The sequence below is a fragment of the Lissotriton helveticus genome, chromosome 11, assembly GCF_964261635.1.
Source record: "Lissotriton helveticus chromosome 11, aLisHel1.1, whole genome shotgun sequence".
NCBI classification, from domain to species: domain Eukaryota; kingdom Metazoa; phylum Chordata; class Amphibia; order Caudata; family Salamandridae; genus Lissotriton; species Lissotriton helveticus.
The window spans coordinates 449,310,606-449,328,050 of NC_136072.1; the positions used below are offsets into that span (position 1 = coordinate 449,310,606).

The 17,445-nt window shown below is 44.0% G+C and overlaps 1 protein-coding gene across 2 annotated transcripts in view; it reads right to left on the reverse strand.

Moving 5' to 3' along the window:
• ACSL3 (acyl-CoA synthetase long chain family member 3) overlaps nucleotides 1-17,445 on the reverse strand; it is a 725,290-nt gene that overhangs the window by 125,883 nt on the left and 581,962 nt on the right. For both annotated transcript variants that reach the window (XM_078665968.1, XM_078665969.1), the window contains exon 11: nucleotides 5,805-5,879. In XM_078665968.1, the coding sequence (XP_078522094.1) occupies nucleotides 5,805-5,879 (75 nt within the window). The remainder of the gene's footprint in view (nucleotides 1-5,804; nucleotides 5,880-17,445) is intronic.

A 17,445-nucleotide genomic window follows, 5' to 3' on the forward strand; every position in this document is an offset into this window, starting at 1 on the left:
ATCGGTGCCACCTCTCCATATGACGATGCATGGTATAGTTACCATAACTATATTTTTTTTCGGTTCCTCTGGAGAGTACATCGTGGCAGATGAGGCAGGTAACGTACCGGGCATTTACCTTTTTTGCATGTAGAGGAAAGGAAAAAAAATTCGCGCGTCCGAGTTCTAAGGTGTCCCAGGGCCATTTTAGTGGACCAGGCCCAAATCCAAAGAACAGGCCGCCATTTTGAGAGTCCTGTTGCAGCCGCCTGTCGCTGTAGCATCAAGAGCGGCCGAAACTCAGCTGAATGGCAACTTAAACGGTAAAGGGGCGCCCCACTACAGCAGACGAGCCTCCACCTGGGGAGGCCCGTTCACGCCGCCTCCCCCCCCCTTCGGGCACCCCAAGCCGTTATTCGGAGCAGCATTGTAGGATGGCCACACCAGTGCGGCAACTTGCTAGACACCACCTCGGTGCCAACCAAATCTCAGCGCCTTGTGGTGTCTTCCATTCCGAAAATATTGTTGTGCTGCCTTCGGCCTATTCGCCGCAAGTGCGCACGCAACTCAGCTGCATAGCGAGTGAAACACCAAGGGGCGCCCCACTGCAGCCGAGGAACCTTCATCTTGGGGGCGACGCACAGCATCACATTGCTTTCCAATGCAGTCAGATCCTCAAACAACCCCCACTGACTGACGCGAACTCACAGGCCAACGGAGCGCCCCACGCCGACTTTCGGCGCAGCATTGTAGGATGGCCACACCAGTGCGGCAACTTGCTGGACCCCACCTCGGTGCCATCCGGATCTTGGCGCCTTGCGCTGCCTTTGGCCCTATTCGCACATCGGTCCGCTACTGACGCCACCTCACAGGCCAACGGGGCGCCCCACGCCGACTTTCGGCGCAGCATTGTAGGATGGCCACACCAGTGCGGCAACTTGCTGGACACCACCTCGGTGCCATCCGGATCTTGGCGCGTTCTGCTGCCTTCGGCCTATTCGCACATCGGTCCGCTACTGACGCCGCCTCACAGGCCAACGGGGCACCCCACGCCGACTTTCGGCGCAGCATTGTAGGATGGCCACACCAGTGCGGCAACTTGCTGGACCCCACCTCGGTGCCATCCGGATCTTGGCGCGTTGTGCTGCCTTTGGCCTATTCGCACATCGGTCCGCTACTGACGCCGCCTCACAGGCCAACGGGGCACCCCACGCCGACTTTCGGCGCAGCATTGTAGGATGGCCACACCAGTGCGGCAACTTGGTGGACACCACCTCGGTGCCATCCGGATCTTGGCGCGTTGTGCTGCCTTCGGCCTATTCGCACATCGGTCCGCTACTGACGCCGCCTCACGTGCCAATGGATTTTCTACGCTTTTTATACCCTATGCCGCATAACAGGTCATGTGACTTGTTTATAAAACTTTTCATTGGTTCATTTTACTTTTGGTTTCCTAATGAGGAAGGCTTGATCATATGACCTAAAATAACACTTTTCATTGGATGAAAACTTTTTTTTTTCCCAAACGATGAAAGCCCCACCTTGTTTCTGGATGTTTCAGACTGAAGCTGGCGTCAGCATGAAAGCACCACCATCTCGTGGCTCCGTCGTGGTCATTCCGCGAGCAATCATGGCAGCCGCTCCCCACCGGAAGCCTGCAGGAGTCGGGGGCCCCCAAGACTTTTGTAGAATCCTCAAGGCTGAGGGGATGCTTTTGAGAATGGGGTCCAAGACCTAGCAGACAAGCATCCGATTTCCAAGGTGTCCCAGGGCCATTTCAGTGGACCAGGCCCAAAAAGGAAAGAGCCTGCCGCCATTTTGAGAGTCCTGTGGCAGCCGCCTATCGCTGCACCGCAAGAGTGGGCGCAACTCAGCTGAATGGCGGATTTTGGCACAGTGTACCAAAAGCGGGCGGAATGGCAACTGAAACAGTAAAGGGGCGCCCCACTACAGCAGACGAGCCTCCACCTGGGGAGGCCCGTTCACGCCGCCTCCCCCCCCCCCCCCGGGGCGCCCCACGCCGTGCCCAAAAAGTAAAGAGCCTGCCGCCATTTTGAGAGTCCTGTGGCAGCCGCCTATCGCTGCACCGCAAGAGTGGGCGCAACTCAGCTGAATGGCGGATTTTGGCACAGTGTACCAAAAGCGGGCGGAATCGGAGCAGCATTGTAGGATACCAAAACCAGTGCGGCAACTTACTTGACATCACCTGGGTGCCATCCACATCTCAGCGCGTTCTGCTGCCTTGGGACTATTCGCACAACAGACCGCTACTGACGAGCCACCCCCCGGGACGCCCCACGCCGTTATTCGGAGCAGCATTGTAGGATACCCAAAACCAGTGCGGCACCCAGGCAACATCACCTGGGTGCCATCCAGAACTCAGCACGTTGTGCTGCCTTGGAACTATTCGCACAAAACACAGCTACTGACCATTGTTGCTTCTTTTTTCCTAAAAATGTTTAAATGTTTTTACTGTTTTTGTTGCGTTGTATATATTTATAAGTTATTAAAGTTTTATAATCCTACTACTTTGTTGGAGTGCTATATATTTTTAATGTGACACATAATTGTAAAAACTTTGATGTACAAAGAGGCATCCCTGGAATCTTCCGCTTCAGGCTCGGTCCCCTCCCCAATCACAATACAGGATGGTTTTCAGATAGTAGGAACGCGTGTGGTGTGACAGATCTCATCGGGTGGGGGCCTTGATCTACTGTAACTCCTTTGAAGAGGGGTGATTCTTTACAGCTGGGGCCATAAACTACATCTGCAGGGCTACCTGATAGCCTGGGACCGGCCTGGACAATCGGACACAGAGGAAGAGGAGTGTCAGAGGGTGCGGTAGTGAATAGGGCGAAAGGGAGGTGTCGGGCAGGCACAGGGTGTGATTCTCAGGGAAGAGCAGCGCAGATGGGGGGAGGTTTATTGCCCATGCATAAGACAGAGAGCGGGGGTGACCAGTGCCTGGGGGAGATGCTTGCGAGGGTGGGGAGCCATGCTAAGGATCGACAGCGTGCAGAGAGTGGGTCTGGTCAAGGCATCTAAAATGGCTGCCGTGCACGACAAAAGTGTGGCATTTGAAAAAAGGCAAGATGGCGCAGACAATGTTTATCAACACTTCCTGATTTCCTTTGAATCGAACGTTAACAGACGTTATCTCTCCCACACTACCGGTCCCCCTGGGCTTAAACGCCGAGATGGTAGGGACTGCATCCCGTGGACATAGGCCGAGACGTCACTAAGCAGAAAAAAAAGAAAAAAAAAAGTCTATAAACATACAATAAGTTAAAAGTCAATCATTCTTGTTTCCTTGTAGTACGCGCCCCAGTCCGCTTCCCGTTACGCGAACAGGGCGCACCCCACCAAAAAAAAACGATTTTTTTTTTTTGCCCCGCGGAGCCCTTTTAAAACCTCCACATCAAACCTAGGGGGTCAGGGAGGATCTACTATGCCCCCTTATGGTCATTTGCCCCTTCGCTTTGGCCTCCTCTTGTCTCTCGATCCTACCGAGAGACAAGATGGTGGCCGCTACGGACTGTTTGGAATGTTTACAGACGCCGGAGAACCAATCAGCTTCGCTTCGCAAAGCTCCGTAACGCGAAAAGTACGCGAAGCGGAGCGCTGCCCGGAGCGCTGTTACAGATATATATCTTTTTTTGAACGTTAATTTCTCAAAATCCACTGGAGCACATATATTGAGACCTAGCAAAGGCACATCGGGCTACCAGTCCCTACAATTTTGCCAAGTTTCGTGCAAATCCATTCAGCCGTTCGGGCTAAAAGTGAGGCCAACCGCCCTATGGAAATTAACATGGGGAAAACGCGTTTTGGGACCCCCCTTTTTTCTCGCCCCCCCCCCCAAATTTTCAGGGGCTGCTCAGAAACAAAATGTTCCATTTTCCAGAAAATTTCAGCCAATTCCGTCCACAAACGCCAAAGTTATTAGACATAGAATTTTCAAAAATCCCATAGAGAAAAATCCTAACTATACTGGCGGCCGCCAGTTGGGGATGGAGATAGATATATATATATATATATATATATATATATATATATAGATATATATATAGATATATATATATATAGATATATATATATATATATATATATATATATATATATATATATATATATATATATATATATATATATATATATATATATAGCAGTTGGGGGAGGAGACTGTTGTGCGGGCAGGTATTTGACACAGGAGGAGCGTAAGAGGGAGGTACTCTTTACAGCAATGGGCGCTGAGGAAGGCTCTTATGCCGAAATGCATCCGCCGCCGCTGGGACCTGTGAAATAAAGCTGTGCCCTGCTCTGAACTCCCTGTGTGGCCACTGAAACTTTTTTTCGAAAGGATGTTCCCGTTATATATATATAAATATATATTCTATAAGCTCCAGGATCCCGCACATGGGCGGGGATTATTCATAGATTATGACTATTGATGAGTATCCCCTGGATGAGAACATGTTATTCTAGGAAATTTGCCAGTTCTTATAGATAAAGTGTTCTAGAATGTTCTTAATAGAGGGAACAGCGAGATCGGTCGATAGTTGGAGAGGATCTCCGGGTTGGCAGAGGGCTTCTTAAGAATCAGAGATACTTGGGCACACTTCCATTCAGACGGGAGTTTGGCTTCGGTTATGGAGAGATTATAAAGTACCAGCACAGAAGATGCAATGAAGTTGGCTCCCCAGGAGGCTATCTTGGGGGAGGGGGGTGTCAAAGGTCCGAAGGGGAACCTGATCTGGCTAAGGCCAGCATCTTCTGCAATTGCTCAAGACAGCAGGATTCAAAATTCAGTAGGACACTGATCGTGTTAGGAGGAGGTTGACTAAAATCAAGGTCCTTCTCCGGCCGTACCTGGTGGATTGAAAAGTTCTAATAGATGATATAAATTTTATCCAAGAAATCTGCAATGAATCCCATAGGTTTTGATTTTCCAAACTTAATTTATCTGTATACCGGGGGGTTTGGTTTCTAGAGAAGGTTAAATTCCATGTAGAGAGGTGACCTAAGTGAAAAGTACAAATTATAAAAGACCTTTTAGAATAGTGAACATGGCTACCAACTGTGGTAATTACGCTGGAAAGATGGACTCACTGAGTGGACTAATGTAACACAGCAAAACACATTCCCTGGCATGTCAAACTGTTTAATCCCAGTGATAGACCCCAAACACAAGGTGGGTCATATCTGAAGGCATACAATGAAGCCATGGTGTGTTCATGTGGAAGGTTTACTTACCTGCCTTACGATTTCCATATATTTTATCGGGATGGATGGTCAAATCAGAAGCCATGAGACCAAGAAGAGCAACATCATATTGTAGTGATATATTTGGCCTTAAAACCCAGACAAAAGGTTCTGCCAGTATGGCAACACTGTATGATGATTTTTTAACTTGTGGAGTAGATGTAGGGGAATTGGAGATCATGAAGTAGGGGAAAAGAACATTCAGAAACACAAGAGATGTGGGGATCTTAGTTGGTCAAATGCTGTCCCTAGAATAGGATGAAGAGAAGAATCAAGTTCTGGGGCCGCCTTCCTCGTCCATTCCATACCATGTGATCAATAAAGCATGGGAATAGCAGGACATTCTGCACCTTTTCTCACCTTCTGATTTAACATTTACTCAGGAGTCCGCCCAGATACATCATCTATCCTTGCAGCTGGCTTATTGAAGGGAGCCATACACAAATGCTGTGTTACTAATACAATGCAACTGTTGAAATGTTTCATTTTGACCTACGTAAATTTACATATCTTAGTAATCTATGCATCACAAATAGAACAATGACACACAGTTAAAAACTTACCTTCTTCCCAGTTCTTTAATCTGATTTCACAGCAAACCAAAGGACAGCCCACTCTTCCTGTAGTGTAATCATACACTGAAATGCACATCAACATAATATATTTAAGCATGTGTACTATTTGATGAAAGCACATCTATATATTTCGAAAAAATGAAGTCAGAATGTTAACAGGGTATATTTTACACATGTAGCATACAAAGGTCCATGTCTGATAAAGAAATGCAAGTGCACATTCAACCCTCATCTACGGCTTACATAAGTTTGAAGCCAATGTGTTACATTAAGCGTTTCACGCTTTAAGTCGCAAAATTCCACTCTCTGTTGGTGTTGCCCAAGGTAGCTGGTTAGTTTTGCCAAGACCTGTCCCAACTGCAATTAAACAAACGTATTTACCTGTTATGTTGTGGTCACAGTCTGTTGCTTATTGCGAGGCCTTTTCTGGTGGTCCTACGGAAAATCGTGGTGAGCACTATCCTTTACAACTGGTCTGCAAGGGCCTTTAGTACTAATACATTACAACTGGGTAAACAAGTTACTCTCTAAATGCACACTCAGCACTTCACTCAATCAAATGCGTGTCCATGTAAACGTACAACTGTATAAAAGGAAGCATGATATATTTTACCAACTTGTAGATTTAATGTGGCATATAGAATATTCATCAACAAAATCAAAAGAGAGAGGTAGAATCTTCTTTGCAACAAGTGCATTCTGCTTCCAATGTACAGCTTAAGGGTAATCAAAAAGAGTGCACCCACGTCATTCTTACTAGTTGATAGAATTTCTTCCAATGGTGATAATAACAGTAATAGTGAGGCCCTCACTGACCACTTTTCTCAGTGGTATGTTGTCCCCACTGGCGTACTTATTGTCATTAGCATCATTAGGCCTCTCCTCCACCAGGAGATTGAATTTCTTTCATCTGCGATATTATGACAGGATCTGTACAAGGGAAACCTTAAAATTGCTACTAGTTCCCTAAAACCAATCCTTTTAATCTGTAATTGAAAAGGGAACAAGGGCAAGACTAAAAGTATACACAATGTGCACAAGACTATAAGATCGTCCTTCACATCAAAGAACAAAAAAGGCTTGACATGTTTCAGTCAATCTTGCGCCCAAAAAGGTTGGTGGCTTTCCTCAGGACCAGAAATGTATACAACAGGTCCCACATACCCCTGGAGAGAATTCTTCATAGCCCCTAAAAAATGGACAAAAAGCAGAAGAGGAAAAAAGGAGAGAACATTGTAATTCCTCCATTCATATTCACTCAGAAAAACGAAGCAGAAATGCTATACATGTAAACATGCTTAACGGATGTAGATGTTCCGGATGTAGATGTTCAAAACACGTGTTCAATTGCTTCAACTTTATCAGATTGATAAGGAGAATACACAGAAAAAGCAATGGATGGGTCTTAGTTAAAAATTACTTCTCATAAATTGGGTTGCTGACAGGGCACACAACACATGACTTTAAAACTAAAGTAATGCAGCCAAGAGTGAGAAGATATCAACAAATAAAACTGTGAAATAATTAATCACAAAATGCTCCATTTTATGTTTCGCTAGTGACACCCACAACAAACAATATACAAGATAACCGTTAAATAAACGGGGGCGTTTTAAGCCAATACGCAGACTCGCATTTGTTCTGTTTGTTTGTTTGTTTCGGACAGAAAAGAAAGAGATAAGCATCAGGCTCAAAATCTTCGTAAAGCAAAAAGGTTATTAATAAACATACCGCTCACAAAAGCCTTTTCATAGAGAAACGGCATGTTTGCTAAAAGTTTTTAACCGCCTGCGTGCGGGCGGAATTCCGCTCGTACGCTGAGATTTTCTAAATCGCACTTTACGTGACGAGCTGGGCTCGTCATGAGCGTGCGAGGAGGCTACGCCATGACGAGCCCAGCTCGTCATCAGCGTCGAAGGGGTTAAAGCAAAACCGCAGATGTTTAAAAAACAATGAACTTGCCATTCACTGCGATATATAAAATAAACACTGAAGGCAAAATATGTAGGAAAAACCTCCCATTAAAGAAGGAGAAAGAAAAGGTGGGAAATCAACTCATTTTTTAATTTATTATGTACACCCTGAACTTTTGCTTTATACGGCCACGACCGGGGATACATTCTGGGGGGGGGGGGGGGGGGGGAGATACATTCTGCTCAGACTTTTCAGTTTTTCTGAGCTTTGACTAACTCAGGCATTCCTAATCAGACGTGCGTTACGTCATCTACGAGGAGTCGAGTCTTGTCTTCTTGACATAGAAAAGTTACTAAAAGACTTGTTGCTTAGGACAGTACATGATCTTCTATGTCTATTCGGAACTAATCTGGGTTTATCGATTAAAGGCCTTTAGAATTGGCCTGAACGACAGTTTATGTTGGTCGCAGATTAATAATTCGATGAGAAACTGAAATTGTCCTGTTATATGAGTAAGACAACATTTAATATATGCTCCATCTACCATCTTTAAAAAGAAAATTCCTGATACTGCCCTTACGCTTTAAGTCTCTTTCCCTACAGGATTATATTGGCCAAAAATAGAAGAATAACCTCCTATTGATAAAACATTGTAGAGGGCAGACCTTAATTCCGTATATTCCAGGTCCCTTCTTTAGTTAGGTATTTGACAATTTCGGCCTTTAATACTAAGAAAACTTTTTCCTCCTTCCCCCCTTTTTTAAATAAGCAATAAAAAACGAATTCTTAAGTACAAGGCCCTTGGAGATGATTTCCCAATAGACATCGAAGAACATGTACTGCACTAAGCGACGAGTTCTTTAGTAACATTTCTATGTTGATAAGATGCGACTCCTCGTATATGACGTAACACATCCGCCTGGAACGTAACAGCGTGAATGTATCCCCGGATGTCGCCGTATAAAGCAAAAGATCAGTGAGCACCTAAGAAATTAAAAACAAGTTGGTTTTCCCACCTTCTATGTCTCCTTCTTTGACAGGAAGCATTTCCCCCATATTTTGCTTTCAGTGTTTTTCTTATATGCAGCAACGAATGGCAAGTTAATTTGTTGTTTCTTTTTTTTTTTTAACATTTGTAGGTTTGCTTTAAACAATTTTAGCAAACTTGGCATTTCTCTATGAAAAGGCTTTTGTGAGCTGTATGTTTATACTCAATCTTTTTGCTTTAGGACGCTTTTGAGCACAAATGCTTCTCTTTTCCTTTTCTATCGGAAACAAACGTGACGAATGCGAGTCCGCATTTTGGCTTAACAAAGCCTCAGTTTTTTGTAAGTGTTATCTCATTTTATTTGTTGGGGGAGGGGGGGGGGGGGGTGACACTAGCAAAACATAAAATGGTGCAATTTGTGATTAATTCGGTCAAAGTTTTATATGTTCTCACTCAGGGCTGCCCGGGGACTACATTACTTTAGGTATTAAAGTCACTGGTTGTGTGCCCCGTTAGCAACCCTAGTCAAGAAATCTACGAGCAGTAATATATAACTAAGACACACCCATTGCTTTTTTATGTGTATTCCCTTTATCAATCTAATAAAGTAAAGCCATTGAGCACGTGTTTTAAACATGTACATCAGTGAAGCATGTAGAATCTTTCTTTTTTTTTCTGAGTGAATATGAATATATGAACATAGGAGTTGCAATGTTCTCTCCATTTTTTCCATTTTTTTCTCTGTCCATTCGTTAGGGGCTAAGAAGAATTCTCTCTAGAGGTATGTGCAAATTGCACTAACAAAATAGTAAATATTTTTCAGGGGGACAATTTAGTCCCACATACTATTGTTGGGATTTGTTAAGTACATTTATGGTCCCGAGGAAAGTGACTGATCCTTTTTGGGCGCAAGATTGGCTGAAACATGTCGACCTTTTTTGTTCTTTGATGTGTAGGACGACCTTATAGTCCTGAACACATCATGTATACTTTTAGTCTTCCCTGGTTCCCTTTTTTAATTGCAGATTAAAAGGATTGTTCTTACGGAACTAGTAGCAATTTTAAGGTTTCCCTTGTACACATCCTATTATATCTCAGATGAACGATTCAACCTCCTGGTGGAGGAGAGGCCTAATAATGGTTGCTTGTGACTATAAGTATGCCAGTGGGGACACAATACTACTGAGAAAAGGGGTCAGTGAGCACTTCACTATTACTGTCATTATTACCATTGGAAGAAACTATCAACTATTAAGAATGACTTGGGTGCACTCTCTCTCTTTCCTTCCTTTTTTATTTAGTGACACCAATTTTATTTAAACCAAATTTAGACAATGCTTCCAGCAAAGTACTGCAACTTCATGGTATGCCTAGATCGGAAGCAAACGGAACATCGTTTGGCCTATCTCGCGCATGGCAGCCCAAACCAAGGACTTCCCAGCGCGCCTGTTGCTAATAACCATAGGCCGAATTTCTTTGCCCTAGACCAGCCAGGTCTTCAGGTGCTTTACAAAAATTCAGATGATTCAATACGGCGCTCAAATGATGTGGTGGATTATTCCTTAATCTGGGTGCCAACACTTGAAAAGATCTGCCAACCTAAATAAATACCTTGCAACGAAGGACCAAAGCCAGATTAAGGACAGCTTATCTTAATGCTCTGGTTGGATGAGAAGTGTACAGCAAGGAATGCAGGCTTGGTTCCCCTTCGCTATAAAAAATATGATGCACCAAGAACAATGCCTTTAAATGAATAGGATTCTCAAAAAGAAGTGAGTTTAAGGCGCATAGATTGCTGGGATATTAAAAGAGTTCTTGAAATTTGGCATAAAAACTGGGGTACAGCATTCTGGATAATCTGTAGCCTTTTTTGCACATTGCCAAGTAGAGACCAGGTACAAATATTACAATAGTCCAGACGTGAAATAATCAGGGCTTATATGATCATTTCCCGTACAGCCAACTAAAAAAAAGCAAAAGATTGTTCTCAGGTTTCTAAATATGCTAAAGCAGCAAAACATCAAAACTTAAATATGAGCCTAGAAAAAAAAATTGACATTATCAGTACTCTTACATTTTTAACCACCAGTTTCGGCTCGGGCCTGTCCCATCAAATGAGGCCACCAGTAACCCCCCCCCAGTCTTGGGTAGGTTTTATTAGCACAGACCTTCAGACAGTTTGTGTGCATCCATTTAGACACAGCCGCCATACAGTTTGTAAAATTTACAGGGCCTTCCTCTTCCCCAGCCAACTGAGATTAATAAGTTGAGTGTTGCCAGCATTAGATACTAGGGGCAACCCAAAAGGTTTCACAAAAGCGGCAAGAGGTCCAACATAAATATTAAATAAAATTGGGTTTAGAGCCGAGCCTTGTGGTACGCAAACTCTAGCTGGTGCTTAGTGGATTAGAACTGTGGAGCCATCACCTGGAAAGTATGATTCTTTAATAAAGGACATAGACCTTGCCAGAGCTTTACCCCGAACACCAATCTTGTTGAGTCTATCCACAAGTACCTTATGAACAACAGTGTCAAAAACTGAGCTTAGAACTAGTAAAATTAATGCAGATGAGTCACCTTCGTCCATCAGTTGCCTGAGCTCTTCTGTCACCTTGAGTAAAGCGGTCAATACTATGCGCCGGTCTAAAACCATTTTGTGAAGCGTCAAGCCATTGGTCTTCTTTAACAACTTCCCTAACAGATTTTTGACATGTTTATCCACCACTTTCACCAAAAATGGCAAGAGGAAGACTGGATGGAAGTTGTCAGGCTTAAACTGATCCAAGGTGTTTTTTTTTTTAAAGGGGAATAACATTGGCATGTTTCTATGCCAACAGCTGTGGAAAGTGAAGAATTTACTGTACTGAGAAATAATAAGAAAGAACAGTCTCAGCTCTTTACAGAATATGCAGTCTTGCAGCATCATCAGGGGAACCGGATTTCACCATCGATGTAAGAGCCTTCCACGAGCACCCATTCAGCTGTTAAAACTCAGTCGAGCAACTGCTAAGACATGTAGGCCCTTCCAAGTGAAAGGAGCAGGAGGAAGTTAAATTCAAACCGACCTTGCTTAGATAAATTACAGTCGACAGCATTTACTTTTTTTAATATAGTCGTAAACGGACATATTACAGACCGCATTTGATATATCTGATGCCGGTGAATTATCTTCAGCCCCTTAATGATCACATAGATCTCTGACAGGATTATGGCTGTTCTCAATTTTGGCAGAGAAAAAACGAAGTATGAGCTTTAATAATTTTATGATAGATTTTGATGGCAGCCCTATACGTCTCTTTAGCCTCAATCTCATATGACTTTATCCATGTGTAATCCAGCACCTTACAATGTTTCCTTTGTTCACTTAAATGCTTATTGAACCAGGGTGCAAATTTTTTTTCCTCTGCATAGGTCATTCATTTTGAAATTGGAAGTCCAAACTCGATGCAATCCAAGCATTCACATTGCTTACCGCCTCCTCAGTAGTGGTGTCAATGTTTGAGATAGTGCCTGATAAAATCTTATCAAAGTTAATGTCATCCAGTGTGTGCCATGCCAGCTTGCATACAAATTGCCTCCAACCTAGTCAGAGAGACATGTACTGTCATACAGAGGGGGACAGCAAAGTGGTTGGACAAAATTACAGGAATGGGCGTGAGTAACTCTAAATTTGGCAGATAAAAAACGCCAGATCTAAAAGGTGACTGGCCTCATGTGTAGGGTCTTGCACGAGCTGGGAGAGCTGGATGGTCTCCCGATCCTAAATGATAATTCAGTGACTGGACAGAGGTGTTCGACTCAAAATGTAAATTCAGTTCACCTTTTATAAAACTGGCCCATTTCTGCACATACAATAGAATAGCATCCAACAGTGCTTCCTGAAAACGCTACTCAGGGCCAAGAGGCCTATAAATAGGAACTCCGGAGAAAGCTAAATGATAATGTATTCTCATCTGAAACTGGGCAACTTGCTGTCCGGAATATTAAGTTGATCCATAATGCTGATTTCTTTAAATAATTGCAATCCCGCCTCCCCTTCGAGTTACTTTGTCGCCTCTCTTGATGCTATATCTTCCTGGCAGAGCTAAAACAGCATCTGAGTTGAAAATCCGATTAAGCTGGGTCTCCGATAAGAACATCACATCCGGTGAGCAGTCCAAACTGATGTCAAAGACCTCAGCATGATACCAAGACCAGAGAATGACAGTTCAAGCTTAGCATGCAGAAACTAGATGGTTTATTTCTGCACCTCCCCTGATCATGCCTGCGCATGGAATTCAAGTTATAACAACAAACCTAGCATGTTGTTTGTTTCTTGTGCAGATCTACCAAACTGGCACATTTCAGTGGGGCTGCAGGGCAGAGAGCACATAGCTGACATGAGCTATAATGCAGGTCCTGCATTTCAAAAGTGGCACAATACCTGTCGCTGTCCAGATGCAGGCTTGCTTGCCTTTGGAGCGCCAGTTGCACGTCTGTGCATCAGCCACCTTTTATGTGTAGTTGGGCTTCTTCCGGCAATGATATGACAGCCCACTTGGTGCGCACACCACCGAATTCCACCCTCCTTATGTGGCACAGGCAAAATGGCATACAAATAATCTCCCTCTGTAACTGACTGGGGACCCGGGAGGGTGCCCAGAAAAAAATAACTCTCATAACACCACATAAATGATTGCCCCAAACCAAATAGAAATAGTTCCCCAAGCCAATGCAAACTGCAAATTTACAGCAATTAAAAGTTTAAAAGCAGCTGAAAATGTTGAAAATACACAAACCACATCTACACAACGAAGATGGATTTTTTTAATTAAAAAAAACAACTTTTCAGTCCTTCCATAGCTGTACATTTTTAAAATGGACTTATTAGAGAGCAACATTCTTGTTCTAGATGGTGTGAACATGCCAACTTGTATTGAAGTCCTCTGAAAGTGACTATCTAAAAGTAGGGATGGGTACATCGTATACTAATTTATTCAAAGGGTCATCCTCAACCCTAGAATCTGTGTTTCCTGGTAGCTTACTCATGTGAATGGAATTAATCAGTTCCTCTGACATAACTAAGATTTATTGAGTCTATTGAAGAAGGAAATACAGAAATGAGATATCAATGATTGTTTACATGATGTGATGGTATGCTACTACTCCTCTGATTTAATCTGTCTGCAAGAAAACTAATTTTAGCTGTTGCTTCTTTACCCTCTCACAAACACAGGAATGGGAGGGGATTAAAGGTGATTCTCTTCCATCAAGAAATAATTCTGTTATGGAAACCAAGAAAAGCCTTGGAACTGGTCCATCACAGTCTGGTGAGTTGGGGCATTAGTGGGTGTCCTCATAAGTGGATTAGATCTATAAGTCCAAAACTCGGTCTATGAATGTTAAACGAGTGGGCTACATCCTAGTTTTCTAAAACAACCTTACATGTTCCCCTTTATGAACCTGTGCACTTTTGACAGAGTACTTTGGACAAATGGCCAAATCCTTGGGACAAATGTGCTGGGTTTGTCCTAGAGGATGATCTAATATGTGTCATTCTGCACAGATGACCTAGTCACTCAGAAGAAGGTGCAAATGATAGGGGGAGAATTAGGCATCTTAAAGTGAATTCTGATATTGATTAAACCATCACATTAAGGCTCATCCCAGTTTTAGACCCTTTAGACATCATTGGACAAGCACTGAGGTTTGTCAGAGCTTGGTTCTGAGTGTAAACCGGTTTACATTGTGTGGGCACATCAAGAACAGGCCTTGTGTTATGCCATGTAGCTGCATCGGAAAGACATTCAGGGTTAGTATCTTAAAACACCATGTGTCACCCACAGTACAGCATTGGGTGAAAAAGTAGGCCAAGAGACTATGGGAGATATTCCTGCGACACCAGGGATGTCCAGGAACAGATAACAGGGACCATGGGCCTAATTGAAATGACAAGTACTCCACATCACCGCCGTATGGCAAAGTCCTAACGCAAAAGTCTACAAGACATTGGTCCACTTATGCTTCCAGCTTCTGATCACTCTAGCTAAAAGGAAATCTCAAACTAACCAAAGTGTATGGGCTGCTTAGTTCCAACTACTGTAATTAAAATGTATGAATGTCACATTCCAAAGAATGAGCTGTTAAGTAATGCTGGTTCTGGTGGATACTCTAACGGCACATTCCTCACCTTAAAATATCCCCAGATGCCAGACTGGATCCTGGGAACTTTGTAGCAGTGCTCCCAAAGAGCTGATAGGAGAGAGCTGTGTGGCTCCAAGCTACGTCCCTAATGACCCGAAAGTGACAGAGCAAGTCACATGCAAGCGCCACCCCCGCACTTTGACGTCAGTTTCTTGTATTTTCATTTTGCAGACCCTCAGACGTGGAGGGCGAATAATTGCTGGTAATAGTGTGCTGAGTAGTAACTTGTGACCTTTAAGATATTATTAAGAGGCCACTCCAAAGAACAGGAAGGTGGGAGGGCAGTAAGGAATAGAGGGTTAGATATCAACCAGAAAGAGTGTTACTGAAAGTAACTTGTTCTTCTGATGGATACTTTTAATCTCACCTTAGAATAGATACCAAAGCAGTACGTCCCCAAAGTGGAGAGTTTGTAGCTTAGGCTCAAACCAGAAAGTCTTGCAGAACACACCGTGTGATATGTCAAGGCAGTAACTCTTTCTGAACATATCCGCAGATGCTCACATCGCAGCTTGGCGGATATCATGGACAGTCACTTGCCAACGCAGGGGTGGTGGCTCTTGCCATTGAAGAATGGGCTCACAGATGTTCCAGGGGGCTGCTTTTTCCAGTGCATAGCAAATCTTGGAGCAGAGGAGTATTCACCTTCACAGGAGCCTGATCTGCACAGCCTTCCCTTTCTTTGATCCGGAGAACCCCACAAAAATGTATTCGTCCTCTTGCTGGCCCTTGGTATCATAAATGTAAATGTTTAAAGTCCTTTTAAGGTCTAACAATGGAGCCTATCCTCTTCTTTCAAGGGGTGGGGAAGAAAAGAAAACCGTTGATGAGTTACCCAACGTGGATAGCAGTCACAACCTTCAGTAAGGCGGCCGCCCAATTTCTCAGTCCCAATCTCTCTTGGAATAGGTGGTGTAGGGCAGAAACACTAAAAGTAGTTGCAGTTTACTTGCGCACCAAGTAAGCATAATCGCAATAGTGAAGCCTTCAGACGTGAAAGTCAGGAGACGCAGCGAACAGCCATGCATGGGCTCCAAAGGCATTCACATGAGGAATGCCATAGGCTAAGTTAAAATCCCACAGTGGCATCACAAAGTATTTGGGAGAGAACATGTTTCAAAGTTAATAAACCTCATCACAACAGGTGATTTAAACTAAACAGTTGGCATTCATGATTGGAAATCAGTTCTTGACTGGTGTCATCGGGCGGAACAAGTAGTTTATGAAAGCAGGGGCTGCCCCAAGAAATGGGAACAGGTGTTGGGGGCCAGGATTGACTTTAGGGGGTTTTGATGTGAGGTTATGTTAATGGGGGAGAAAGACGGGTAGAACACTCCTGGTGAGCTGGTGAAGCTAAACATTTATGAATGGTAACAGGCCATAAAGGCGTCCAGCTTGATGTACACTTGACCACTGCTTTGATGATGTATACATTTAATTGCTACTTATGATGTGTTAATCTGTATTCCTCTCTTACAGTTGTATGATGAGCAATGCTTAAGGTTGGTCTGGTAAATGTATAAAGGTCACAAAAGGCTGACAACGTTTTACATACCTACTGCATGGCCTTGCTGGGCTACATATAAAGTAAACAAAATAATTTTTAGTTACAAATTTGTCCCGTGCATGGCATAGATGGATGTTGTGGACGGCCGTCAGGCTGCAAGGAAGACACCCATCACTTCAGGCGCCAAATCAAAAGCATTCAATTGCAACCGCTCAATCGCCACAAGGCAATATAAGGTGTGTAGATTTGGGTGACTAACCCTGCAATGCTGCTGAGACAGAGGGTCTTCCCAAAATAGTAGCCTGTTTGGAGGACAGATGCTCAAGCGTTTTGCGTATCTCACACTTGTGGCCCAATCCAGGGCCTCTAACATTACTTTGGGCCAGCTGTTCTTGATCTTCAGCAATCGGGACAGGAAAAGTATTGACAGGAAGGTATAGAGGAGTCCCTTGCACGATTCCAGCCAGAACATGTTGCATAACGAGTGCTCGGGTGGAAAATTCAACATGCAAAATTGCTGGCTATGCATGCTTTTGATTGGATGTGAAAAGATCTACCAAGGGCTCTCTCCACTGATCATAAACGCCCTGTGCCCCCTCAAGATGTAGGTGCCACTCATTAACTTCCAGATAACTTCTGCTCTGGCATTCAGGGACCCTGCCAGGTGATTGACAACTAGGAAAATGTTGTAGCATTCCTGCCACAGCCAGAGACACACAGACTGTTGGCACAGAACCTATGACCCAACACCGCCATGCTTATTGCAGTACCACATGGCAGTGATGTTGTCTGTGAGAACCTGCACAAGCAATTTCAGATAAAGGGCCTGTTGGTCTAAAAGCCTGACGTGGAGTCAACCCTCTACTGGAGACCAGAGGCCTCTGATCTCTATCTCCTCCAGAGAATTCCTCCATCCCAGAAGTGATTCATCTGTCACCACTGTCATCAGGACAGATGTCAGCCCCCACTGCAGATCACTGACCATCTCCCAGGAGACCTGGAAGGTGCCAGAAAGATGGCCTTAATTCTGATTCCAC